This window comes from Sorghum bicolor, chromosome 2 (genome assembly GCF_000003195.3).
Source record: "Sorghum bicolor cultivar BTx623 chromosome 2, Sorghum_bicolor_NCBIv3, whole genome shotgun sequence".
Lineage (NCBI taxonomy): Eukaryota > Viridiplantae > Streptophyta > Magnoliopsida > Poales > Poaceae > Sorghum > Sorghum bicolor.
This window is the reverse complement of record NC_012871.2, coordinates 67976775-68004180: the sequence shown is the minus strand read 5'-3', so window position 1 is coordinate 68004180 and position 27406 is coordinate 67976775. Positions and strand designations below refer to the sequence as shown.

The 27406-nt window shown below is 41.9% G+C and overlaps 4 protein-coding genes across 4 annotated transcripts; 2 read left to right on the top strand and 2 right to left on the bottom strand.

The window, feature by feature from the left end:
- Positions 643-14068, bottom strand: LOC8080688 (DNA mismatch repair protein MSH4). The gene is made up of 24 exons (XM_021454747.1): positions 13884-14068; positions 12448-12651; positions 12334-12369; positions 12122-12234; positions 10891-10936; positions 10256-10302; positions 9974-10081; positions 9690-9765; positions 7529-7601; positions 7307-7452; positions 7115-7200; positions 6465-6604; positions 6260-6399; positions 6128-6178; positions 5752-5815; positions 4694-4837; positions 4258-4325; positions 4093-4151; positions 3844-4000; positions 2580-2632; positions 2399-2497; positions 1794-1908; positions 1586-1708; positions 643-1185 (listed from the first exon to the last, which is right to left on the bottom strand). Exons 1-24 carry the CDS (start codon positions 13977-13979, stop codon positions 1018-1020), a joined length of 2412 nt encoding a protein of 803 aa, XP_021310422.1. The 5' UTR covers positions 13980-14068; the 3' UTR covers positions 643-1017.
- LOC8080687 lies at positions 14180-17044 on the top strand. The gene is made up of 4 exons (XM_002462824.2): positions 14180-14483; positions 15687-15777; positions 15866-16133; positions 16561-17044. The coding sequence occupies exons 2-4, from the start codon at positions 15694-15696 to the stop codon at positions 16746-16748; spliced, it is 540 nt and encodes a 179-aa protein (XP_002462869.1). The 5' UTR covers positions 14180-14483; positions 15687-15693; the 3' UTR covers positions 16749-17044.
- On the top strand, positions 17540-19462 carry LOC8077443 (WAT1-related protein At5g47470). Its single transcript, XM_021454715.1, has 6 exons — positions 17540-17910; positions 18005-18070; positions 18152-18268; positions 18381-18762; positions 18854-19005; positions 19207-19462. The coding sequence occupies exons 1-6, from the start codon at positions 17648-17650 to the stop codon at positions 19352-19354; spliced, it is 1128 nt and encodes a 375-aa protein (XP_021310390.1). The 5' UTR covers positions 17540-17647; the 3' UTR covers positions 19355-19462.
- On the bottom strand, positions 21737-27184 carry LOC8080686 (asparagine--tRNA ligase, chloroplastic/mitochondrial). Its single transcript, XM_002460659.2, has 15 exons — positions 26736-27184; positions 26176-26244; positions 25942-26046; positions 25398-25505; positions 24805-24942; positions 24121-24198; positions 23912-23989; positions 23746-23814; positions 23582-23656; positions 23340-23423; positions 23127-23213; positions 22677-22772; positions 22530-22604; positions 22292-22418; positions 21737-22153 (listed from the first exon to the last, which is right to left on the bottom strand). The coding sequence occupies exons 1-15, from the start codon at positions 27087-27089 to the stop codon at positions 22038-22040; spliced, it is 1659 nt and encodes a 552-aa protein (XP_002460704.2). The 5' UTR covers positions 27090-27184; the 3' UTR covers positions 21737-22037.

Sequence of the window (27406 nt, the reverse complement as noted above, 5' to 3'; positions counted from 1 at the left end):
ATTATATATTTGTACGGTCAATTTGCTTCCATCTCATGTTATTGTTCTTCTTACTTCCCAATAATCTAAGACACGTCATTGTTCGAGATGATTGCTATGTGATGTTTTGCATTAAGGAGATGGAGGTTGGTAGGGTGATTTTTACATGAACCATGAGCCGTGGTGCTGCTCTCGAAACTCGTGCTGCTGCAGTCAGGATTCAGGAACCTACCACTTTCTCATTTTGTTGGGAGTATCTGCAAAAAGCGGTCATACAGGCTGGAAAGAATGCCCATGTGTAAAAAAATTGATGTCAAATGAAAGAGCTAGGCTAATTAACGGTCTACTAGTTGCCTAGTCTAGCAGCCGATTTCAGATGGATCTTTCAGCACAGCTGCTGGAAAGTGGAAACTATCCGGCCTCTGACCCACCCAGTACTTCCTCCCCAGCTCTCCACACAGCACGTGACCCACCCAGTACTTCCTCCCCAGCTCTCCCCACAGCACGTGACCACCCCTGCTCTCCTCCTCGCTCGGTACTTCCTCCAGCGCAATCCCCACAGCACGTGACCACCCCTGCTCTCCTCCTCACTCCTCAATCCTCCCCAGCTCGTGCTACTATGTATCGAATAATGTATTGGCAGAAAACAATCCAAAAAACCCGTTGTTTAAACCTACAATATGCATCGACCAATGTAATCTTTGTTTGGCGTTTCATCTTTTCCGGTAATTCTTTTTGTAAGAGCTAGGCTAATTCATAATAATCGCTTTGCTCTAGACATTCACATGCTCTGTCTTGCTTTGTAATCATCTATATGAAAAAAGGGATAAGATGCTGCATTACATGTGAGATAACAACTGATGTGCCATGTGCCCCAAGATAGTTTCGCATTGACAGAGGAACATATACATTGGATGATGGATCCTCCAGAGGCATACACATGCAAAACAACAAAACATGTCACGCGAACGAACACCTTGGAATCGAAAAACTCTTATTTAACATTTAAGGGCCAGAGCTCATACCAAGGAGAACATCTTATGTTAGCCGGCCTGCAGCATAGCTCTCCTTGAGATTCTGCAGTGCTTCACGGATGTAGTCTTCGTCATGGTTTGAGTACTTCAGGCAGATAAGCCGCTGCACAACCTGGTACGTCATCTGAAGCGACCGGTACTCCTCGCAGTTGGCATCCATCCTTGTCATTTCCTGCAAGAGGAAATACGAAAATTTACATGCACAATTGAGACAGATTCCTTCCCCCCCTGTCTGCTTCCTCGATAGTAGAGAAGGAAGTCCTAGAAAGGGCACTATTTCTTCTAAGAAGTGCAAGAGGGGAATAAGCTATTGACATCGCTGGTCCAAAGATAGAGAGGAGCCAGATTTCTATCAGCTAGTGCAAGCTCAGTTGTTTGTTTTGGGCACAAAGCCCTGCTCTCCCCAATCAAGGTATAATAGTTGGCTGGCTATTGCTACAAGCAAGCAATCATTGTTGTTCACTTAGTGAATATAGAACTATGGTTGGGAACCATAGAAAGATGACAATATCTCAGTTGCAAATGATCAGCAGTTGGGTGCATCCCTACATATCATATAGGTGCCAAGTTACCTGCTCCGTGATCTGTGAAGTGATACTTGTTGAGGTGTCAATCACTGAAGTAGGGATACCAGCTACTCTGGCCAGCAGAAGCCCATAGTGCGGTACCCGTCGGACGCCATCCTTTAGGCGGAACTGAAGCGGGAGTTGGTATAATGTTAATGTAACAGACATGAAGAAGCAAATTCCTGAAATCGCTAGTGTGACAGGTACTACTGACCTTGAAATCCAAGCGGTCATTTCTTAAGTCAACTTCAAAATGGAGGATCTTCACATTTGGATACATTGTTGCAAGTTCTGACAAGCGTTCCATATGAGTGGCAAAAACAGTGTATCTACACGGGTCAAAGACACAATGTTAATGAGGTGCAATTATATATCACTTTCCACCCAAAAATCAGTACAAAATAACCTTATATTTTATTGAAATCTCTGTTTACAAAGAATTGAGTCTATTGCAGAAAATGAATTGTAATAAGAGGCAGGCATCAGACATGGCTAGTGCCTATGGCTTGATATCTAACCATGTCAATACTAGTATAACTACTTTTGACAACTATAATTTGAAACCCAACAGTGCAGAGCTGGTCAGGGAGACAAATACACACTCTTGATATGCTAGACTATCAATAACTGTAAGCAGCCTAGAGGTTAGAAAGTACATTACATTATACATACTTGATCAAGAAATCAGTTTACTATAGAAGGGTGCAGGAAATGCACCAAAAGTCAAGAATGAAGAACAAGGAAAACCATGCAGTTGCACCAATGAAGAACACATTTCCTGTGAATCCTGAGATCTAACAAGAGGTTACTAGTTCTTACGCTTTCACAGAAAGAAGGTATTCACAGCAGCTCCATGCGATTGCCAATCCATCTGAGGAAGATGTTGCTCTTCCCAGCTCATCCACAACAACCAAGCTCCTACAAGTTCATGGCCATCAGAAGAAAGCAAGAGTAATACAAAGACATCAAATTTCAGTCTTCAGCGACGAGGTAGAAATACCTTGAAGTAACATTTTGCATGATGAAAGCAGTTTCTTTCATTTCTGTCATAAACTGTAAAGACACATTAAGGTACTTAGATACATCAAGAATAATATCATGTGTGACAAACAATAGTTGAACTCAATAGAAAATGGAAGCTGCTACGTACTTGCTCCATTCAAATTATAGTTCACTTTGGTTTTGTCCTAAGTCAACTTTTCTAACTTTGATAAAATTTTTAGAAAAATATATTAGGATCTACAAGTTTAAAAATGCATTATCAATTAAAAAAATAGTTCATGAAGAATTTAATGAAGCTAATTTGATGTTGTAGTTGTCAGTGCATTTTTCCTACAAACATGGTTTAAGTTAGAGAAGTTTGAATTAGGACAAAGCCAAAGTGAACTAGAGTATGTACGAAATCTGTGTACTCACTAGTTATGAAAAGATATAAATGAAATACAAAATCACACTTTTCCAAATCATATCAGTTTGATAAGAATCAACTGTTGCAGACTACTGTACTGATAAGAGTGGCAAACAGACTTCCTAGTGCCTATTGATGAATAATCTGTCCTCTGGAAGAAACAGTACATGTAAATTTCTTCTTCAAATAGTCCTATATAATAATCAGGTGCCATAAGGAAGCAGACTGCAATTGGTAAATAAGAACAAACTTAAACAATACCTCAGTCTAAATTTCACAGAAGTACAAACACAAAACCCAGTCTCACCAACATACTATCCAACCGTTTATTTTCCTCCTTCATATTCCAGATGTGTATTGAATGTACGACCAATGAGCTTTTATACCATTTCAAGAGTTTCATGCTCCAACCCAGTCTCACCAATGTACTATCCAGCTATATTTTTTCTACTTTTTTTCCTCGAACACGCAGCGCATCATTGTATTAATAGAAGAAGAAAGAGTCGTAATTGTCAAGGAAAGGTGGTAGCCAAGGAAAGAAATGTGTGTATTGAGAATTTGAGACTTGAGAGGTGGTAGCCAAGGAAAGAAATGTGAAGAATCTTAAGTAATTGTCAATGTCAATTATCATGGAAATATCATAGAAGTTAAACTTTGTGTGCATAGTTGTGGTATGACAGATATAAGGACAGTACTATTCATGTATTTGCAGAATACTTTGTAACTCCATGAACAGTTTGCATAACAAGGCACAATAAACAAGGTTGATAACTTGATATCACGTAGAAGAGATCCGGCTTATCCTTATCTGGAGATTACATGTTTTGCAATTAACACAACCTTTTCAAACACATACCGTACTCGAGTTGTTTTCAACATTGTCCCCGTTACCAATCCGTGTGAATATACGATCAACAACTCTTAAGGATGCAAACTGAGCTGGAACATAACAGCCAATTTGTGCAAGAATGACAATTAAACATATCTGTTGGAGATATGTGCTTTTCCCGCTCCTGCAACAGAAAAGAATCCAGATATTAGATGAACTTCCACAGATAAATGAATAGCCTGCAGCATCAACTAAGGTCCAAATTATACCACTCACATATTTGGCCCCATGATAAGAACCATATTAGATGCTTCAGAGAGAAAGATGTCGTTAGGCTGTATGGCAGAAACAATACTTAGGCCATGGATATAATCCACATAACTAACAACTAAAGTGATTATGAAGTACACATCAAGAACATCAACAAAAAAAGTAACTTACAACAAAATCAGTACGCAAGGTCTCAAGAATAGGATGTCGTCCGGCATTGATAGCCATTGGACCATCATCTGCTTAATTACAAAGAATCAAAATTCATGAACTAGAGATAGATACCTATGACACTAAAATGAAATAATTCACACTTGCAGTAGATCTTTCCACTATGTTTGTCCATGATCTTGGGATTATTCATTTCAAACATTGTCCAGATTTTAACTGAGGATGTTTTGTTGAGATTCTCCCTTTTATGCCTATCATAAAGTCCAGGGAATAGAAACTTTTTTTTCAACAAATGTTTAATTCAAAGTGTGCAATTACAGCACGCATGCATGTATAGAGCATTCAATTCACCCATGCACAACGGTTGGCTTCAACAAATATATATTACTGAAATGGATGGTCGAAGAAAATACATGACAGGAGCTAAATTGCACACCTGTGAACTCTGGTCTTGTGTAGCGATCAACGGGCTTTGTAGATATTGTATGCGCAAAAGAATTTACAATCATGTCCAGAAGACATAATACTTCCGCGAGCAATGTAAGGATACCAATGTCTCCTCTGATTTCGTCAATAAGCCCTGAAATGATAAACAAGCAACTCAGGCAGCTTAAAGATACTTGCATCGTAGTCAAAATGTAGCATTGCATGAAACTCAAGTGATCCAGTGCCCACAAGCTTCTTTTTTTATTTTTTTTACAACACTGTAATTTGATTTGCATGGAAATTTTCATATAAGATAATTACAAACAGCAGTGCATTCAATTTTGTAGATCCAGCTGTTCATTGGCATGATCTGCAATCCTGAAAGGTATCACTCCTTAGGTGACTAAAGGTATGGTTTATGTAATCTTGTTACCAAATTGCTGACTAAAGGTATCACTCCTAAATTGGAAGCATGGGAACAGAAACACAAATTTAGAATAATGGCATGCACTCTTCAGTAATGGTTAACTGCCGCCATTTGCTATATAGGATCTCTCTGGCTCTCTGCAATAGCAATATATGGAATAGGGCCTAAACTTGCTCATCATATTGGGTGTATGGATTTTGTGGAAACACAGAAATAAATGTGTTTAATGGTGCTACTCCGAACTTATTTACAGTATTATCTCTCACAGGGGAAGAATCACATCTCTGGGGTATGGCAGGAGCTAAGGGGCTCTTCCTTAACTCATTTACCCTGGGACCTGGTGGGTAGCTAAGTTTCTAGGTCAGGTCGTTCTCTTACTCATTTGGATAGGCGCTAATGTAATTGTTTTTTCATTGGGGTGTGTATGTTGTAACTCTCTTCTATTAATGCACTGATACACACCTGTGTGTTCCAGAAAAAGAATGGAACATGTTATATAGCAGTAAGTAGAAGCTTATAATTTTATTTCCTAAGAAAAAAAACTAAGTTTTAAGTAAGCTGAAGAACTGCTTGATCCGTGTGATGACTAAGATCAAGAAGTAAATGAAATAAAAATATCAGTGCTTAATTGCTACAGAAACCTTCCAAACAAAGTTCTGTGCGCGAGAAGCACTCAGCAGCAGCTGTCTTGTTCCTAACATTCAGCTGCAAAATTGGATAGAAAGTACTTGATCATAAAGCAATCTTGCAATATAATTGTGCTTGCCAGGGTTATGCACCAATTAATAAAAGGGAAGTGCAGCTTTTGAAAGAAATAAAGTAGTAGTGATCCCAAAGCTATATAGCCAACAAGCACATTTGCAGTTACAGAACAATGTAAGGGAAATGGATAAAGTATACGGGGGTAGTCATGCACTCTTGAGTAAGATTTATCACACTGGAAATTTGAGAGTCAGCAGAAAAACTTTTGTGGTCAATACTAAGATGTCTAAGAATAATGCAGGGAAGTTAACTTACTGAAGCAAGCTCCAAACTTGAGCAATGGATATTCTTCCCATGTCTAACAACCTTTCATCATCAAGAATTCAGAAATACTGGTTAGCATATTACAGCTAACAAGCTGATTTTGGAAGATCATGTTCATATTACCTGGATAAATTTATTAGGAAGCCTATCGGTGATGTCCTTTTGGGGTATCATAAAGTAAAATCCTTGCCTAGTATTATAGGGCATCTTCAAATTTGGCATATTATATTCTTCCCTGTACTGTTTGGCGAGGTTATGTACGGCTGCAACACAATTTGTTAAGAATGTGAATAATACGAATTAGAATGATGTACATAAGAAGCATCACCTTCACTGGTATCACAGAAAGATCGACGAGCAACATCAAGCAGCCCATCAATTCCTGCCTTAACAGCAAAACATTCCTGAGTGCAGGCTACAAATGGAGCCCTTGAATGAACCACATCCTCGTCAATGACATCTCCAATTCTAGAACCACAAAAAAAAAACATAAGAAGATAACTGTGGCAATAATTATAACTGTGGCCGAACACTAAATACAGGCATTCTGCACTCTGGCTAAGAACTAGAAATCTAAGACGAACCTGATCTAAGGATGCAATATGTAATCATTATGGTTGACTAAAAACATAACTGCTTCTGTAAGGTGAAACAGTAGAACTACAAGCAGAATTTGGAACAAACTGGTAAATATCTTGTTCGGAATTTAGTTTAAACCATAGAAGAGCTCTTGCTTTAATCATTAATACTTGGAGGAAACAAAGCAAGATATATTAGTGAAAATTATTTATTCATTGAAACTCCAAATTTGTTTTCAAGTGTAAAGTTACAGAAAAGGATACGTGAAATTCTGAAGGAAACCAAATTCTTATCGTGTAATTTACTTATCATGGTGCTACTGGATGATAGTCGCTACATATTCCGTGGATTGAAAAGATCATATGATTTTCTCTTTGAAGCAGGAGGTCATAAAACTACCTCTTTCTCATATTCGCATACTTGGGGTTTTCACATACAGTCTGATAAATGTTGTGAAGAAGAACACTTTTTGCCCCCTTCAAAACCTGGATGATGGAAAGAGTACACATTAAACACATTGATAATTAGTTACAATTCCAGTGATGATGTGCATTTCTTTTTACAGAAGGGAAATGAAATGGTTTATCAGACCTTGGACAAGAATGGTATGGCGTCCAGAGCAGTTTTAAGAACAATAATATCAGAAATCAACTTCTGGCTCTTTCTACCATTGGCAGGCTTCAATACCTCATCTCTAACCTTTTTGGGCTTGAAGCAGAAATGACAGAGAACCTTATCTAATGTAAACACAACAGTGAGAACTGAGAGTCGTATTTGTTTACAGAGCAGGATAACCAGAGAGCACTTTATTACCTGATTCTTTTGGAAATTTCCGTAGACCTTGAGTCAAACCAAAAAACAGCTCCTCATTGCTCATTAGCTCATCCTGGAAACAATTAATATTTTAGATCAGGAAACATGGTGCTAGTGTAACATATCATTGTCTGCTTCTGGGACTTAACATAAATGATAAGCAAATACTTATGAGATCCCAGATTTCAGTTTAATTGCACAATCATTGTTATGGGCTTGGGCCTGTGCAGCGGCGGCGGCATGGCCAGGGAGCAGCAATGGCAAGACCTAACAGCAGCAGACCATGGTGTGTGTAGCAGTTAGCACATTGCAGTCTTAACTTCTAGATGCATAAATTAATTAGCTAGTAGCCGCATGCAGATTAGCTTTGTTCAATGGCTAGCCTGTTAGATGCTTAGAGATAGAGTTTCTTAGTTGGACTTTCAGCATGCTGCTTATTTAGGGGAAGCTGTGCATCTATCTTGCTAAATGCTAAGCAATAACAAATAATCAAAGGAAGGTTTGCTACTAATCCTTCACATGTTGCATCAGCCTAGCGCCTCCCCTTCTTGAGTTCCCTTCTTCCTCTAGCACTTCCTTTTACTAGCATTTTCGACCACCGAGCGGTCACCGACTGGCTCCTCTCATACAGATGTTTACCCTCAAAATCCAATCCATATCACATGCTGAAGAGCATGCACATGAAGATTATAAGAGTGCACACTTTCTAAAATAAAAGAATCCTTCAGACAAATGTAGAGCTCTGCATCTGAACATGGTCAATTTTGTTCTGCCAAATGAAGGAACAGATGCAATTGGTACAATCACGATTGGAAGAAACCGTGCAACTTTTAAAATATAGAACTGGCAAGTTAGAAGTTAAGAGCATTCTCTCTCTCTCTCTCTCTCACACACACACACACACACACACAAACATTACTCTAACAGGAGGAAAACAGGTAGCATACAGCTTTTAAAATGCAATACCAGAACCTAACAATGATAGGCATATATTCTTATGAACAATATTTTGAATAAAAGAGGGCAGCTTAATAAATAATAATGTTCTGTATTTAAATTTGCTTTCGTGTGGATTTAATAGACATATCATACATCATAATTTACCATTTACCCTTTTATATGTCAAGGAAGTCTTTTGCACTAGATGCAGGAAGTGCAACCTACAGGTTGGAAGTTCTCTCCGTTCTCACCAAAAAAGGCCACTTGTGGTATTTTCAGTGAAATACGTGGTCAACTAACGGATGCAGCATGATACGTGGCCGCAGGCATGTCCTTGCTGTTAGTGCATGTCCTAACTAGCCCTGGTTTATGGCCTTTTCTTGACCCTGCAGAAGAGAATCTTCTACCTTTCAGTCAATGCCTCGGGGGAGGTCGTACCCCCAGGGGTCAAGTTTTTTTAGTATTCACTTTTCAAAGACATAGGTAAATGAAGTATGACATTGTCGAAACTCATTACTATTCACATCAAGACTCAAAAACTTCAGCTACAAGCCAATGCAGATGTATGGGAATGGGACAGTATTAAAATATGCTTACACGACAACAGAGTATTTCTGACAATTGTTTAGAAACAAAGCTTAAGAAAAAGGGGAAGCCAATATGCTTCGGACTTAAAGCAATCCGAAACGTCTAAACTGCATTCAGACATCCATTAGTTATATACTTATATGACACTTCAATTTAGCCCTCAGAACACAATGCTATCAGATGATTTTCAAAGAAGCCGACTTAAGGATTCAGTCAAGGGCTAAGCGTCTCGCCGGGCTGGGATGACCGATCAATACTTCAGCTGCAGGGGTTACATATTCTAGACAGTAATCACAGCACTAGGCTCTTTGGTTGTTCTAGTTGGTCGTATAATTCATGTAGTGCTTGCGTTCGTCAAGCATGCGTGCATCATTTTGGCCCATGTTATAAATAGTAAACTATTTTCTTCCTAATGAAAAGATACACAGGTCTCCTGCGTATTCTCGGGGAAAAAGAACACAACACCACAAGTAAAGCCAATGGGACCAAGCATGTAATACATATTCCAACATTAACTCAACAACATACAAATCAGAAGCTTTTACTATACTTCAATTGTTTTAAATGTTAAGCAATGATGAACCATAAATAAGCCGCAGGTATTCTTCCATAAATACATCTTAAATCTACTTACCAAGCAGCCTAGACGAGCATTGATGGTCTGAATATCTTTTAATGGTTGTAATAAATTGGCTCTCAGCAATCTAGCCCTGGAATAAGCACGTCAAAGAGAATAGCTTCATGTTCTCACATGTACAAGTAAAAAAAATGATTGGTGAATAGCTTACACTAGAATGATTTCTAGAGTACGCAAGATAAAAGTAGTTCTAAATTGAAAATTAGCATGATTGACCCTATTAGAAAACTATCAAGTGGCAACAAGTGTAAGAGGGAGTAATTGGTAGTCTGAAGGCATACCCTCCTGTAGTCTTTGTAGTCTTCAGCATCTGAAAGAGGCTTTTCTTTTTGTTGCTAGTGCCCCATAGTTCGGTATGGAGAGGATCAATAATTTCCAATGTTTGAACACTGTTGAGTGCATATAAAACAATTAAGGGAATTCAGGTCCATGCACAAGTTTTTGAGTATATCTTATTCTTTCTCATTCAGTCATTTGGTGCAGGAGATTGAGCAAAACAGCACTGATACAACTTTATTTGACTCAAAGGTTGACTCAAAGGTGCATCATACCAGAATAATTACCTAGTTGAGTCGATACTCATATGGTCAAATGACCCATTGAATGTAACCTGATAATAAAGAGAGATTTTTAATACTGATGAATATGGTTCTAATAGATAGAAAAGGGAGAACAACAACTTCCAAGTCCCAGTTTCCCAGTTTAGTAGTAGGACACATGATTTAATGGGCACACCAAAAGTTGTAGGAAACAATGAAGGGAATTGAAGTAACAAAATAATATATCTGCTTATTTTTTTTCTAAAAAAATCGCTCCCTGAACCTGAAGCAATTATCAAGATCCCAATGCATACAGAATGTAATGCATTAGCAATCACTAGAATAATTGTTATGTTAGGAATTGAAACGTCATAAAAGATACACACAATTAACTATCTATTGCCAATAGCAACCGGGATTCCACTTAGAGCAAGAACTTTCTGGAGACAGTGCATATACAGAGAAGGGGTCATCCAATGGGAACAATAGCGTGCATCAAATTTCTGCTTGTTCATAATAATGAATAAAAAAATAATGAACATCAAGGTGAAACAACAGTTCTCTTCTTAATGAAATGAGACACAGCTCTCCTGCGACGTTCGAGAAAAAAAAGGTGAAACGACAGCTGCAAAATAAGACCTTCCTGCCTAAGAACTTACTGATAATGAGTGATTGGTAATGAACACGCCCTTTTCTGATTCTATCCTGTAACAAAGTTTAAAAAGTTCGACATAAGATTCATGTAATAGGAGATATACTTGTAATTGCAAATGAACTGAATTACAGAAAAAGATGATATGACCATATCAACATTAGAGCATAAGTGAAATTTTTATTCAAAGAGAGATTCAACTTGAAACAGTTATTAAAAAGGGAATGACGGTGCAGAAAAAGAAAGAATGGCTGAGAAAGACAATTAAGGGCCTGTTTGGTTCCCTTCACGAAAATTTAGCTACAAAAACTATTTTAGCTAGTCTTGGGTAACTAGTGGGACTAAACTACTTTAGCTCCTTTTTCATCAGTGTGTTTGGAAGTTTAGCTATTAAAGTGACTAAAGTTTAGCTGACTAAAATTTAGCAAAGGGAACCAAACAGGTTCTAAATTAGTAAGCAAATGGACAATAACACCAACTTACAATATAAAGGTAATCAACTGTAAATGTATGAAAAATCAAACCAAGTATTGGAACAACAACATCTTTTTCAAGCTTGATTACTAGGACTACTGTTACTGAGATATTGTCTTCACAAAAAGACTCGTAGTTATCTATAACTTAAACTAAACAGAAGATAAGGTGATAAATTAAAAGTACAGCTTTATGTTGAAAATTTCTAGATGAAGCCATGTGGGATGCCTTCCTGGAGTTCAGAACTTAAACTTAAATCTGGCCCTTTATAACAGACCAAGTAAGAATGAATGTGCAGGAACATTACTAAATTGGTTATCATCAATGTCAAATGGAAGTGCTTAGATATGAGTATGATCCTTGTGTTATGGACAGAACAGTAAAGAGCACAATTTTATGGGTTTTATTACGATATTTCAACAACAAGAAAGCCTTTTTGTGTTATCATTCAAATCTGATCCAAAGAAATGTGGCAACACAGAGAACATCTCTAAAATTGGAACTGCATGGCCTAAAATTGAGTTGATTTTTCATGGAGTTGCAGTAACTTTTATGCTCCAGTAACTATTGGAACAATTGGAAACAAGACCTAGGTAATTGGCAGCATGAACAGATACTGAAGCAGTATTGCATTATACGCACAGCAGATATATTACAGTAAATAAACATGCAGTTACTTCAAAAGTTATTACTATTCCTTAACAGGGCAACCATAGATAAAAGTTAAAATCATGATGCTGTCATAGTGTGTTGAGCACACATACCATTTAATTGTTGCAGTGACAGCCGCAAGACAAAGATAATACTGCTTGCAGTAAGTATCTAAACCAAGCGCAGATGGGTCTCTAGCTGAAAGACTTTTCACAATGCCAGCACCCTTAAAAAAAAGGAACATGTACGGTGTTAAGGGGAAGTTAGTCAGCCTCAACAAAAGAAAGCAAGAGAGTGGGGTGGGGTAAAAGAGGAGAAAATGTACCTTTGTGTCATCAAAGCAACCACGTGCCATAGTGACCTATAAAAATTCTCTGTTATACTAGCACAATAGTTTTACTGAAAACATAGATAATAAATCCAAGTTAATATCAAATACCTTTTTGTTTGCTGGGTAATGCTTATCGATCAGTTCTGAAACTCCAACCATACCATCTGCTGCTGTTTTGTTCGGGGGCACAATGACAACCATGGGATCATAGAAATGAAGTAGTGTCCTTGTATTGTGGTATGAGCAACCTGTCTCAATATACTGAGATAGGTGCAATGAGGCTGATCTTAAATCAAAGGCTGCAACACCAACCTACAACAGTATATCATCTTCTATAATTAACAGATCATACTTGGTTTCTTCAAAAAAGGATGACCAAATCATTAAAAGGATAAATCATTTCACAAGATAATTCTCTATCTATGCATACATTGAATTGAGTTATTTTATTTATCATCATAATACATATCAGCTTATGCATAAAGGCATGTAAACAGAAACAACAGTACATGTCTATATTCCCAACTAGAATATTAACAGGCTACAAAAATAATATTTCCAAAACTTTCGCAACAAAGAATTGATACAATACAGCATGGGAGGGGACACACAAATTCAGATGCAACTTAAGAAAAGACTAATTAAATATAGAATTCTAAATTTGCAGTAGTTAATAAACAGTAAAACAGGTGAATAAAATTTTAATCTAATAAGGGAATAACTATATATTGATGTTTCCCATGAAAAACTTATTGCATATTCCTCTTTGCTGCTTCCTGCAACCCCCCCGGGGCCCTTTCGCTCTCTAGCATGCCATCTCTAAAAAAAAGTGTTCATGACATTTGTGTTTTTTCCCTGCTAATGATGAAGAGCTTGTAATCCATTATCAAAGTATAGTTACTGTAGGAAACCTTCTTCTACAGGACTTTCTGCTTAACTATAGTTACGGTGCTGCCCCCTTGTGATAAAATGGCAATGAAGTTTGTGCTATGTACTACTAGGAAGAAGAATGAACTCTGAGACAACGAAAATTGGAATATCTGACCAAATCAGATTTAGTGAACCATTCAACAGCAGGGTACTCAAATAGTTTTGCCCTCCTCGACAGCTGTGTTCATCTCAGACACAATTCGACTGTACAACAGCTGGATCAGACCGAGGAAAATAGTACACCGATAAACCAAAGGCCAATCCTCAGAACCCCTAAACCCTAGAAGAATAACTCGAGCACAATGGAAAGCGACGCTCGAACTAACTGAAAAAGTCCTACTCGAACCAATTGAAGCAAGCAATCGGACGAAGCAATAGCAGCGAACCAATCGAAGCAAACAATTCGACGAAGCAACTGTATCAGCGAACCAATCGAAGCAAACAATCTGACGAAGCAGCAGCTCACACAGTTGGAGCGCCCCGACACGCAAGCGAATGACGAACTGGGAGGGCGCCGGCGGAGGATAACGGGGTCACGAGAGGAATCGACCCAATTAATGCGGATTGATCGAGCAACCGGGGAAATGCGGAGGGGGCTTTAGAGCGTGACTAACCTCCTTGGCGCGGTTCTCGATGAGGCCGATCACGAAGCTAGACCGCTCTCCGCCGCCTCCTCCTCCTCCGTCAGCTCCGGCGGCGTCGCCCTCCATCTCCGCCGCGCTGAGCCGGGCACCGCAGCTGCGCCCGCGAGTGTGCGCGAACGCCGGCTTTTCTCGGGGGATATGTGCCGGATCCGGAATGCAATGCAGCTTGGCGCTTGACCGTTATATAGGGTGGGCCAACTCAGGCCCATGAGGCGGAGGCCTCGTATAGAGATGCCCCGTTCTAAACCGAGCCAGTGGCCCAGCCCAACTGAATTCCTGAAGGAAAGAAAAGGTAGCCCTAGGCCGCTAGGCGGCGCCGACGAGCGGACAAGGCGGTTGCGGTGGGCCGGTGGGGGGCGTGGGGCCAGCAGGGAATCGCCGGGCGCAGAACCAGGGGCAGCGAACGGCTAGTTGTGGGAGTCGGCGTTGCGACAGTGGCGCGGCCGGCACCCAGGCAGGCGGCGGCCTCTGGGCGTGGCATGCCGCGCACAGCACAGGAGGCGGCGAGTTCTAGGCGGTGCGTCCTGAGGTCCCGAGCGGTTTTGAGCTCTCAGGCATAGTCAGCTCCCTGTAAGTATAAACTGAACCGATTCTCTGCAATGTAGGGAAGGGTAATTTAGCAGTTGTATGAGGTTGTAATATGCACTTCAGCTTTTCGTATTTATCTGTATATTTATGTACATACTTTTCAAGAAAATAGAAGTAGTGCTCCACGCAACTAGTGGTACCATGACTCAACAATTAAGCCTCAGGTGACATTTTGTTTTAGTTCTGAGAATGTATTTGACTGCAAAATTAGAGATCGATTGAGGAAAGCTTTTGTGTTGAATAATCCAATTCAGGGTCTGTTTGAGCTGTTGTGAGCTGTTTTTTTTTGCCAAACACTTATTTTCAAAACAGCTTCATGGGTGAAGCTGTTTTTCTCCTCCTCTCACAAAGACATAAGTTGGATGAAGCTAAAAAAAGTAGCTTATTGCAGCTTCTCCCTCATTTCTCTCTCTCAACTATGCATGAAGTAGTTGGTGAAGCTATTTTGCCAAACACTTTTTCCAAAACAGCTCAGCTTCATCTAGAAAGTCACTCATGAAGCTATTTTCTAAAAAAACAGCTTTACTAGTGAAGTTGAGCTGTGCCAAACAAGCCCTCAATAATTGCTTCATAATTTTCTTTCATTCCACCTATTGTGCTGTAGAACATGCTGATTCACTTAAATGGATAGCTTTTTTATTGTCAATGAAACGTATAGGATGAACAGCAAGATCACTGGGACTATGAAATTTCAGATTTTATTTGCTGTGTCGAGTCATATGAGCAGGTGCTGCGTGGGAAGCCATGGGTCAAAGGACCAGGTGTTCTACAAGCTCATAACCGAGCAACTACTCTAATTTAATCCGTGTATGGCAGTTCTTTTTTATTTGGTATACCACATGAGGCTTCAATTTTAAAATTGAAGTAGCTAGAAAACCATACTATAAACCTGAGATGTGTTATTGCACCAGCTAGGAGCAATGTGGCCAATATATTGAAATAAAGAGAATTTTGATGCTACCTCACTTCAAGTGCTATTTTTGTACAAGCATTCTTTTTATTTATACCAGGTTCCGAAATTGTGTACCTTCTGTAATAGAAGATGCATAGCTACAATTGAGACGCTGAATATTATGTTTGCCAGTTTAAGATTGTAGTGTACAATACGAGGATGAGTGTTCTTCTTAAGCAATTTGCTGGGAATCTGAGACAATGAAAAAAAAAATGATTGACATTGTTTTTCAGCTCTATAATGGATCCTAACATGAAGCAGCTTCAAGAGGCTCTGGTTGACATTGAGACTGATGCAGAACAAGTTCTTCTAGCTAGGCATCAGGTTCATATATGTTATTGGCTTGCTTTATTGATACCAGATGAGAGTCTAAATATCACTCTTCTGATTTGTTGTTCTCTGTTACTGTCAGTTGGTGGAAAATGATAAGATAAGAAATGCAAACAGGGAGGCCCTGACAGCCCTCCGGAAACAAGCTAGGACAACCAAAAGCAGTGTGCCATCTCCCTTTGAGGTCATAATGAAAGAGATGGAAGGAAACTCTGGCAAGCAGCTGATAAAGGAGATATGCCCAACTTGTGGAGACCACGACCCCAAAGAACATACTTGGCTAATGTTTCCTGGATCTGATGTTTTTGCTCGTGTTCCATTTCATGTGGCACACACTGTTCTGGAGAAAGGTATGGTCAGGAATCGCGCTCCGCAAAAGTCAGTGCATTTGAATTTATTAGTGATGTACAGGTTCGTTTCGTTAGATATAATGGAGCAAGCATTTACAGTTGATTTTGAATTTCACGTAGACCATGCTTGGGCGGTAGCTCTTGCATTTTCTTTGCAGCTTTTTTGCACAGAAACTGTTAAAATGAGTACAGAAGCATGTAAGGAACTCTGCTGACATTGTTCTTTTTTTTTACCGACTATTGTGGCATCCAAACTATTTTCTTTCATGTTCATGAAAATCCAAGAAAAAGAATTGGTGAAGCATGTTCTCTTTTCTGCAAACAAGGAAACTTATGTGCCTATTTAGTTCAACTATTTATATTTAGCCAGTTCCTTGAGGCAATACTTATGATTAACAATTGCTTATTTCACTTTGTATTGGTGCAGACCAAGAACGCCTTGATTTCGATACCAAGAAACTGCAAAGCTTCATCAAGGAGAAATCACTTGTGATCGCTGAGAAAGGCGCCCTAGCATTAAGATTCGGTGCTGACACTGTGAAATCGTTGGTCAGCCTTACAGACACACCTAAGTTGACACGGGAGGGAGCAGAGGTGAAGTATCAGTTGGGTTAACGGTCCAACCACAATGTTGTTTCTTGAATACCTACTGTATAGATGTTTGCTTTCGTGTCGGAACAAAATTTTGTGTGACTGTTAGCACTTGCAAAAATTTGTTCCAAATGGATGTTGAGCTGTTGAACCACAGCTAATCTGGGTTTTTGAGTTCTGATTTGCTGTGACATTGTAACGGAATCAGTGTGTAGATCCTGATGGGGCATCCTTGATGATGGCCTAGCTGTAGTTCCTGATGGGAAATCCTTCCTGTTTCAAACTGAAGACAGGTTGAAAGACTTGAGTGCATTTCTGCACTGTGTCATAGCAGAACCAAAGGCAGCGGAAGGCAGGTTGCATTTACCCCTGCGGTAAACCAGCCATGTTGTATATTACAAGTCTATTTCCTATCATCCAAACAAGCTCCAACTGCTGCTAGTTGCTCTTCCCCAACTCCGGCTTGACGCGTCCTCTTCTTCCTCGTCTACGGCCATCCCATGATCCCATCCTCAATTCGACAGTTCAGTTGCATCGCTCGTTCTAAGGATGGGGATGGCTCTGATACTCGCAGTTCTTCTCTAATGTAATTTAATGAACTAAACAGACAATTTTTTTCCTTATTTTTTTCATTTAGTTCATTAAACTAGAGAAGAACCGTGGGTACCCGTTTGGAGCATAGTCCCCATTCCTAGCTCGTTCCTACTCCTACCATTTCGGTTCCAACAGTTCAGACAGTTGAGCATGGCTCGTTCCTACCATTTCAGGTTCAGTCCCGGAGGGGCGGTTGTAGCGGCCGTTGCGGGTGAAGGAGGGGCCATCGCCCCTCAGAATAGCAAGCACAGAAGAGTCGAGGCGCGCGCGACGTGCGCAGAGGCCACACCAGCGCGCGCGCGCGTGCACCAGAAGAGGAAATCGAGTGCATGGCCGGCGCGCCCGCCACCGACTCTGCCGCGGCGGCGACCGGCACTGCCGCCGTGCCGCTCGATGACGCCGTGGCGGGCGCAGGGTGCTGGGAGGACGCCGCCATCTCGCTGGGACTGGTGGGCGTGCAGCTGGCCAGCGCAGCGTACATGGTGGTGCTGACGCCCGTGCTGGAGCTGGGGCTGGACCCGCTCTTCCTCATCGCCTTCGGCAGCCTGTGCACCGGGATCCTCACCGTCCCCTTCGCCGTCAAGCTCGAGAGGTTTGAATCAGTCATGGACCGCCGTGGATTGTTCGCGTTGTTTTCTGTACTTTCTCTGATCGGTCTGCATGCCAATCCGGGATGGACGGAGCAGCAAGAAATGGCCGTCGGAGCTGACCAGCCGGCTGTTTTTCCGGTTCGTCGTGCTGGCTCTGGGAGGGTAAGAAACTCCAGCAATGGCAATGGCGTGCTGCTGCTGCTGCTCTGATCCCAAATGCGCTCCGTGGTTGGTCTCTTCCAGGGTGACTGGATTCCAGGCCCTGATGCTGCAAGGCATGAAGATGACGTCCCCGGCCATTGCTTCCGCCATGCCCAACCTGGCGCCCGGCTTCATCTTCGTCATCTCCGGTTGTCTCGGGTAGTACTCCCGCTGTCCACCGGCCGGGGCCCCCCAATCCACACCCTGACTGAGATGAATTGCGCAGGCGCATCATATATAACATTAGTTTGTGCATGTTCCAAGTTTGCAGGTTCGAGAGGGTTGACCTGAAATGCCGGTACACGAGAGCCAAGATCCTGGGCACCGTGGTCTGCCTGGGGGGCGCCGTGGCCATGAGTTTCCTGCAGAGCCCGGACGCCCGGTCGGGGCACGTGCTGCCGCGATCGCCGGACCACGCCGCGAGCTGGGTGGTGGGCTGCGTGTGCCTCCTCGCCGCGGTGCTCGTGCTCTCGGGCACGATCGTCATGCAGGCGGCGACCATGCTGCGCTTCCAGGCGCCCTTCACGCTCTGCTCCGTGACGTCGCTGATCGGCGCGGCGCTGACGGCGGCGTTCCGGGTGGCCACGTCGGGGCGGCTTAGCCCCGGGACGCTCCAGATCAGCCTTCAGATCGTCCTCTCCCTCGTGTTCTTGGTACTGCCCGAAATGACGTTACAGAATCTACGGCCATGGTTGAGCTGAAAATGACCGGTTTTCGCTGGTACGGTGGCCGGCGGTGGTGCAGGGAGGGGTGGTGAGCTCCGCGTGCATCATGTTCCAGACGTGGGCGCTGGAGAAGAAAGGCCCCGTCATGGTCTCCATGTTCAACCCCATGCAGACCGTCGGCACCGTCATCTTCTCGGTGCTCTTCCTCGGCAGCGCTATGCAGCTAGGAAGGTACTGGAAGGTTCCAGATTCACCCACGCTTTTGTCTTTGCATGCTTTGCCTCCCTTCCTTCGTGTTGAGATTTTTGATAAGCTAGCGATGCTGGGATTGACATGAATCAGAAGCTGATTCTGTGCTCTGGGTTTTTGTCTTCCAACCCCAAACACCAAATGCAAATAGACTGAATTGATATCTTGATGCTTGTCTTGCAGCATACTCGGGATGGTTTTCCTCTTCTCCGGGCTACACATAGTTCTGTGGGCCAAGAACAAAGAATGCCAGGTTCTTGCTGATGCTGCGGGCAGGATGGAAAAGAGTAAAACAGCCCACAACGACATGGAGAAGCAGCTCTTGTTTTGAGATGGAGCTAAAGTTTTGCTTGTTATATTAGGCTCTTCAACGTAATACATTTGTAAATTAATAAAATCTTCCTTTATCAAAAAAAGAAAACTTGCATCCTCTTTCAAATTCTGATTGCCTTAGCCATGCGACCTAGGCCTTGTTTAGTTCACCCCGAAATCCAAAAAGTTTTCAAGATTCCCCATCACATCGAATTTTGCGGCACATGCATGAAGCATTAAATATAGACGAAAATAAAAACTAGTTACACAGTTTGATTGTAAATCACGAGACGAATCTTTTGATCCTGGTTAGTTCATGATTGGACAATATTTGTCAAATAAAAACGAAAGTGCTATAGTAGCGAAATCTGAAAACTTTTCGGAACTAAACAAGGCCCTAGTTTGATATGCAATCATAGTAAGGCGTTGTTTATGTCCACTGATTATTCCCATGCAGCTTCAACTGTTTCAATTGTTCCCATGCAGCTTCCACTGATTTTACCCTGAAGCTAGGTTAAAAAATGAAGGATATGTCTCCATAAAGCCTAATCTGGAAGCATATGGGACTTGGGAGGCAAACCCAGAGATCCTCTCTGTCCTCAGAGATGCTACTCACTCCTGAACCCAATCGTCACTGAAGTATCTTGGGTTGGGCTTCCCAAGTCGCTGGGAACGCCGAGGGCCGAGGCCCAGCTTCTTCTTGTGCCGTCGCATCTGCTGCAGACTGCAGAGTCCTCCACTGCATTCACCACTCACCAGCACAGCATCAGCATCAGTATGACAGTATGACAGACAGTATTCATTCAGAGGAACACGACACGGTAAGCAAGGGGCACGGACAAACGAACCGTGGTTAACGACGACCTCCAACGGCGCGAGCTTGTCGGCGGCGTGAGGCGTCGAGCAGCGACGAGATCCTCGCGTCCCCGAGCTTCAGGTTGCCGGGGAGGTGAATGCAGAGCCGGTTGAGCTTGGGCCGGGCCTGCGCCAGCTCACCAAGCCGGCTGAGGGCGCCGGCGAGCGAGTCGAGATCAACGTCGCCGTCGAAGGTCAGGTCACGGAGCTGCGTCCAGACGCCGCGCCATGGCCTGGACACGGACAGGGCGCTGGTGCGCGCAGCTCCGCGCGCGCACCGGAGACGGGCGAGCACCTCCAGTTGCAGGTCCAAGGGGAGGCTGCTGAGCCGGTCCTCCCCAACGCCGTCGCCGTTGCCACCGTCCGGGCTGCGCCGGCGACGGACGCAGCGCCCGGCTCTACTGGGTGCGGCCACCGGCGAGACGAGGCGACGGCCCGATCGCAGCCTCATGGCTCGTCAACTTCACCTGCAACTCTGCAAAGGCGCACGAGATGCAGAGGACTAGCAAGACAGAGTGAGCCCAGAGCACCTGCTGGATCTGTGTATATTTATAGCCCCTCCCTCCCGTCCGCCGTCCCGCCGGTCTCCTCCACGACGGGATGGACGGGAGACGACTGACGAGCGCGGCAGTAAATGGGCAACGGCCTCGCCTGGCCAACTTCCGAGATGAGGATTGGATTTTGATTTCAAATTTGAACTTCTGCTGCGCTGATCACTTCGGCCGCCGGTGGCACCTCGTTTCCTGCACGTAGCAATTCGAATTTGAACTAAGCAACTGCACGCGCGCGAACGGCTGTGAGCACACGAGCATACTAGTACTAGAAGAGATCTGCGACGCAACGAAACTAGCATGTGTGAACGCAACCAGTAGCCAGTGGCATTTTTTTTTAAGCATGGCGCCTTTCAATTAAGGCCTTGTTTAGTTCCACAAAGATTTTGGTTTTTTTGCTACTGTAGCATTTTCATTTGTATTTAACAAACATTGTCCAATCATGGACTAACGAGACTCAAAAGATTCGTCTCGCAAATTACAGGCAAACTGTGTAATTAGTTTTTATTTTCGTTTATATTTAATGCTTTATGCATATGTCCAAACATTCGATATGACCGAGAATCTTGAAAAATTTTAGGATTTTGGGTGGAACTAAACAAGGCCTAAGTAAGAATGACAAAAAAGTTTATGTACAAGTAAAAAAGAGGCACGCTCCATAGTGGAGCATTACAGGGAAGCACTCTCCTTTGGGAGGCGCAGCTATACATAAGCAAAAGGTCTCTCTCTCCTCCATATTTTTCTTAATTCTTGCAGCCACATGTATTACTGTTTCAGTTGCGTTGTTGAAAAATCTCATGTTTCTCTCTTTCCAAATATTCCAGAATGCGTAGATTACAGGAAGCACTCTCTCTTGTAGCCAGTGGCAATTGCTTTGGACCCAAAGACTTATGAATAGTAAACTAGACACGTTTCTCACTTGAATATGAATCCAAAGCACAAAACCACTAGTTAAAAAACAAGGGAGCAATACAGAACCAACAGCATCTGAACACTAGCATCAGAATTGTGCTTGCATTGCATGGGCTAATAAACTGTACCCAACAGAATCTCAGCCTTTGCAGACAAAATTGATACATTCATATTATCCGAGAAAAGATTGTATCATCCTCGAGTTACATTTCTTTGACGAAATTTACATCAAACAATGAAGCTTGCCAGAGCACTGCTTGGCTTCAGATTAATCACGAGTCAGCTCAACTCTGTACAATTATGAGTACACGTATGCATTTCCTCATGTCACATCTTAGAAAAGAATGTATCTAAAGTATACGTATATGAAACACTTCCAGGGTGCTAAAACTCAGCAGAGCCAGGAACTCGGGGAAATGGGATGGCATCTCTGATGTTGTCTATTCCAGTAGCAAACTGTACAAGCCGCTCAAATCCAAGACCGAAACCAGCGTGGGGAACTGGGCCAAAGAAAAAGTCAAAGTTTGTTATGGGTCGTCACAAAGGGGAACAAAGGTGTCAACTATTTATAACTAAAACTGGAAAAATAACAGTATTCATCCTTTTCGAAATTTTTAACATGGCTAATGTATTATAACCTGATCCATATCGCCGTAGGTCCAAATACCACCAGTAGCTCTCCTTGTTCAGATTTTGCTCGTCTAATCGAGCTTCAAGGTAATCGAGGCGCTCTTCCCTCTGGCTTCCTCCAATAAGTTCACCAACCTGGCATTGAACAGACACAGTCAGTATTGGCAATAGCTAAAGCTTTTGTTCCATTTTATTCATTCACATGCTAAGAATTGTATATATGATCTATTACTTGTGTGTGCTTACCCGAGGAACCAACAGATCCATTGCAGCAACTGTCTTCCCATCATTATTTTCTCTCATATAGAAAGCTTTGATTTCCTAATGAAAATGGAAAGGTATGATACTTTGTTTCAAAACTAATATTAACACTCAAAACTGTACACTGCAAACCTTTGGGTAATCTCTAATTATTACAGGGCGCCCACCCAAGGCAACTTCTGTGATATATCGCTCATGCTCACTTTGAAGATCCAAACCCCACTTTACCTGATGATTTTTGGAGAGAGATAAAATGTCAGCTCAGACATTTATTTTCATATGAATATCACTTAAGCTTCTGCCTCTCTCATTCAAGCTCAGGGAACGAATATTGGTATGTGGGACTCAAGACAAGTAGAAAGCACATAGTGATTTCATACATAATAAAACAACCAGAATTTGTTCAGTCAACATTCAACTATGAAGACAAATATCAACATTTCAAGCATTCAGCCATTTTCAGAAGTGTATGCTTGAATCTTCATTACAATTGTATATAAAATTCAAAAAAAACGCGTCAGATAAGTATTACTGTGACAAACATGAAAAAAAAAATCTTAGAAGCTGTCACTCATGCATTACCGGGAACTCGAATTCCTTCTTGGACCCAAGAAGTAGCTCGACAGCATCAGTGTAAGACAAGTGAATGAAGTTCTTCTCTACTACATCCTGTGGGCAAGCAGAAGAGAATTCACTGACAGCATTCCTCTTGATCAAAATGTACAACTGAGTCAAAAGCTATATGCTGCAGCCATAGATATGATAACAAAGGAAAGCTGTATATAAGAGCTATACATTTAATCGATCTATGATGCCTTTCTCAACCCATGTATTGAAGAAATCCATATCCTCTTTGCAGTTCTCTAGAATGTACTTTACCTGCATGAAACAGTAGTAGTTAGGTTAAAAGGTGAGTCTAGACCACTGCTTGAAATTTCCCTAATTTAATAGACAAGAGGCTTTAATAAAACCACACTGCAGATATGGCTAGCAGTAGACTTGAGCATCAAACGAAAATGGTAGAGGAAGGCACCTACTACATACTGGAGATATGCAGTTGCACAAGCCATGTCATCGTTTAGATCGGCAAAGGCAAGCTCAGGTTCAATCATCTTCACTCACAACAACGAAACAGCAAAAGATGTGAATTCAGTGTTTAGTCGGATTCTAAAGATAGAGAAGGTGTGAGGATTTCAAATACCCAAAATTCAGCCAGATGCCTTGCAGTGTTTGAATTTTCAGCCCTGAACGTTGGACCAAAAGTGTAAATCTGGAGCGAAAAAATGAATGAGGAAATAAAAAAACTAATTAAAGCTATCAAACATGACAGGGTTAACTGTTTCAAATGAATGTAGCAAAGGAGTTACATCAGATAGAGCTGAAGCATATGTTTCACCATTAAGCTGTCCAGAGACTGTCAGAAATGCTGGTTTGCAGAAGAAATCCTAGCATAAGTAACATTGGAAAGATTCATATTACTTGTACAGTTTTGAGAAACTAAATAACATTAAATATAGGGCATCATATGATATAATCAAATTGACTCAGGTAACATGCTAACAAGGGCAAAGGCTACCTGTGACCAATCAACCCTTCCATCCTTGGTAGCAGGAATATCTTTGAGTAGGGAACCACCTTCAGCGCTGTTTGAAAGCTATATTATAGAAGTGGACAAAAATATTAAATATATTCAAACCAGAATGCAACAAGGAAAACCAAGGAACAAGAAGGCAAAATGGATGGCTACATATCATTCTAAGGAAAAGTTTTGTGGAAAGACAACGATGCCACTAGTAATCATGAACTTAGTTATATATACTTATACATATATGCATTAAAACACATATGGGATAATGATTGAATGATTCTGGTATGACTGTTATGGTATAACTTCAATGATTACATTTACAATTCTCCAAATAATGCATGTGACCTGATCTAACAGTAAACCTGATGATGACATTTCTATGGCTTCCATACACCAGATATTTGATAGGCACAACTTTAAGGAAGTTCTATAAGCAATATAGGTTAAAAAAAAGCAACATGTCCACTCCAATAATAATACAGCTGGATTGGGCAGCTTGTTAGGCTGTATGGTTTCTGATTCAGAGCATAGGCTCAACTGAAATATTTGGGTAAACATAGAAATGGGCATAGATTCAGTTTAATATAGATGAACAGAACATTTTCTATACAGCAACCAAATTCTAAGAGTGTAAGTAGTCTATGTAAAGAAACATATTGAAGAAAAACTGACCAAAGTAGTCACATAAAACTGCTCCCCAGCTCCTTCACAATCTGAGGCAGTAATAATTGGGCTTGAAACCCAAACAAATCCATTGTCTTGAAAGAATTTATGAGTTGCATATGCCAGAGCATTTCTCACTCTTGCCACCTAAATATCCAGTTCCAGTAAGCAAATCCACAGGAGAAACTTTCATAATTACTGAACAAGAAAACTTCGGGTAAAGAATCATATTTCATATCATTTTTTAAGAGAGATTTGTGTAACTAGATCATCAGCATAGACGATAACCCATTATCTTGCAAGTCAGTGTCCAGGGGAAAAAACTCTATAACCATATGACTTCAAAACCTAGAAATTTGCATGGGCAACCATTTTAAGATGTGTACGAAATTGTAAGCTAACATATAGGGAACTAATAACACAAATAGAAAAATGGTAGCACTTGATAAAGGGCGTTCAATTTCTGTTTGAGTAATGGAAGGAAAGAAAATTTATCATCCCCAATCTCTTGGTCAACGAATCTATGTGCCTTCATACTAACTGGCAGCTTTTCAATTCCTCAGAATGCCAGAAAAGGGGGGTCAGCAGTGAGTAGAACATACTGCACCAAAAGTGTTTGTCCGAGGACGGAGATGGGCTACAGTTCTAAGGAATTCTCTTGATGCCCGCTTCTTCTGTATAGGAAAAGATGTGGGGTCACTCTTACCAATCTGCAAAAATAAAGTAAAAATAAACATTAGCACAAGAAAAGAAATAAAGGCACCAAAAATAAGGTCGTGAGACTGCAAGTTCTTGGTCTACAATCCGACAAATGAAAGGTAACTGTAGAGGCCAGATTAGTATAAAAAATTAGTTAAGCATAGCATATAGCAAAGAAAGTTACATAACATGTGTACAACTTGAAACAAAAAAACAAAAGAGAATATCGCCTCATAGGATGCTTCAGTTGACTACAGTTGGCATGCAAAATGACTAAATGAGACATTAACATTAACTAACTACAAAATAAGTATACCCTGTACTTCTTTAGAAATGAAGAAACAGACAGAAACTTCTTGACATCTTAACAAGCTAGTTAGTTACAGACTATTCTCTTTCAAAAGAATGTGTGAACTAAAAGTAATTCTAAAATACTAGAATAATTACCACAGTGATCTTTGAAACCTTCAGCTCCACTTTTTGCTTACCACCTTGGCTGCTTGCAACAACTCCCTCAACTAGTACAGATGCTCCAGTAGTGACAGAGTCTATCTGACAGCCATCATTGAAAATAATGGCGGATAAAACGTATTATAGCCTTATCAACTGCAACCATGCAGTGTAAGAGAATCTTACAAAAGTATAAATTGCAACCTTCGCTAAATGGGCAGAACATAGTACCTGGTCATAGCCTTCTGTGTCAGGAGTCAATACACATTGCATATTGGACAAGCAAGAGCCATCATTGACCTAAAAGTTAAAAGTTTTAGAATGCATTAGACTCTTAAAGTATAAATTGACTCCATAATCATAAATTCCTCTGGATAGTAATCACACATGTGCAGAAGATAAGAGCTACTTGACTACATAATCATAAATTCCTTTGTGACGCGCATAAGCATTATGGTCTGAATGGCTCGTTAGCCGAGTGTTATTACATGTTATCTAGGGTCTCTCTGTTCAGTAATTACTAAAGCAAAGGAGATACACTATCAGTTGAAACATGCAGCACTACATTCCGCTCAGAATATTTAGCCAAATATCAAGGCATTGATAACATTGTTGAAATGCTGATTGAGAACCCTAGACTGGTTCCTAGTACAAAAGCAAGACACATAACTACATTCACAAGAGTCCTAAATCACCCAGCTGCTAATCATATGTACTAACGGCACGCATCACCATTGCACCAAATTCCAATTGACCAAAACCATAGCAAAATGAAGTTGCAAGTGTGCCACCTCGACGAAGGTGACGGTCCTCTGGGCGCGGCAGGTGCGCACCCAGCCGCGCACGGTGAGCTCCTTGCCCACCCACGCGGCGCCCTCGTCCTCCCCGCCCTTCACGTCCGCCACCCGCAGCCGCTTCCTGAACTCCCCCACGGCCTCGCCCGCCGCCCCCGTCGCCGCGGCTGCGGGGGCGGAGGCGGAGGCCTGCGCCGCGGCGCAGAAACGCTGCCGCCGCCCCGAGGCAGCGGCGGCGAGCGGCGCCGTACGCGGGAGTGGGAACGAGAGCGCGGCGAGCGGGGAGGCCTTGGGAACCTGGAGCCGGCGCGGGGCCAGGCGGAGCAGCCGGGCGGCGGCTGCGGCCGCCATCGGCAGCGAGGTGGCGGCGGTGGCCCGTGGGGCTGTAAGCTGAATTTCCTGTCGCGGCGGGCCTATCTGCTTCTGCTTTCCCCCGCCTAGGAGCCGTCCGTTTCGTTTATGATCGAGCGGTTAACACGTCTCCTGCGGCTGTTAACGTATTTCAGGAACCCGCCTTTGTACCTTGGTTAACGGTTTCGCATTTTTTATTTGGCAAAACATAAAGTTTGCTCACTCATAAATAAAAATACCGAAGCTAAAAAAAGAGGTCATCTTCAGTTCGCCTGGTCGCCGGTGATTGCATCCAGCCGCCCAGCAAGTCTTCCTAG

Excerpts from the sequence above, each read along its gene's own strand:
- LOC8080686 (XM_002460659.2), bottom strand. The coding sequence starts at position 27,089 with ATGGCGGCCGCAGCCGCCGCCCGGCTGCTCCGCCTGGCCCCGCGCCGG. Across the intron at positions 25,506-25,941 it reads AGGTTTCAAAGATCACTGTG|ATTGGTAAGAGTGACCCCAC; the intron begins GTAATTATTCTA and ends TTATTTTTGCAG. Across the intron at positions 24,943-25,397 it reads GGACAAACACTTTTGGTGCA|GTGGCAAGAGTGAGAAATGC; the intron begins GTATGTTCTACT and ends CTGGATATTTAG.
- LOC8080687 (XM_002462824.2), top strand. The coding sequence starts at position 15,694 with ATGGATCCTAACATGAAGCAGCTTCAAGAGGCTCTGGTTGACATTGAG. Across the intron at positions 15,778-15,865 it reads TTCTTCTAGCTAGGCATCAG|TTGGTGGAAAATGATAAGAT; the intron begins GTTCATATATGT and ends TGTTACTGTCAG. Across the intron at positions 16,134-16,560 it reads ACACACTGTTCTGGAGAAAG|ACCAAGAACGCCTTGATTTC; the intron begins GTATGGTCAGGA and ends GTATTGGTGCAG.
- LOC8077443 (XM_021454715.1), top strand. The coding sequence starts at position 17,648 with ATGGCCGGCGCGCCCGCCACCGACTCTGCCGCGGCGGCGACCGGCACT. Across the intron at positions 18,763-18,853 it reads TCCTCTCCCTCGTGTTCTTG|GGAGGGGTGGTGAGCTCCGC; the intron begins GTACTGCCCGAA and ends GCGGTGGTGCAG. Across the intron at positions 19,006-19,206 it reads AGCGCTATGCAGCTAGGAAG|CATACTCGGGATGGTTTTCC; the intron begins GTACTGGAAGGT and ends CTTGTCTTGCAG.
- LOC8080688 (XM_021454747.1), bottom strand. The coding sequence starts at position 13,979 with ATGGAGGGCGACGCCGCCGGAGCTGACGGAGGAGGAGGAGGCGGCGGA. Across the intron at positions 4,152-4,257 it reads CCTTGCGTACTGATTTTGTT|CCTAACGACATCTTTCTCTC; the intron begins GTAAGTTACTTT and ends TCTGCCATACAG. Across the intron at positions 2,498-2,579 it reads ATGCAAAATGTTACTTCAAG|GAGCTTGGTTGTTGTGGATG; the intron begins GTATTTCTACCT and ends ATGAACTTGTAG.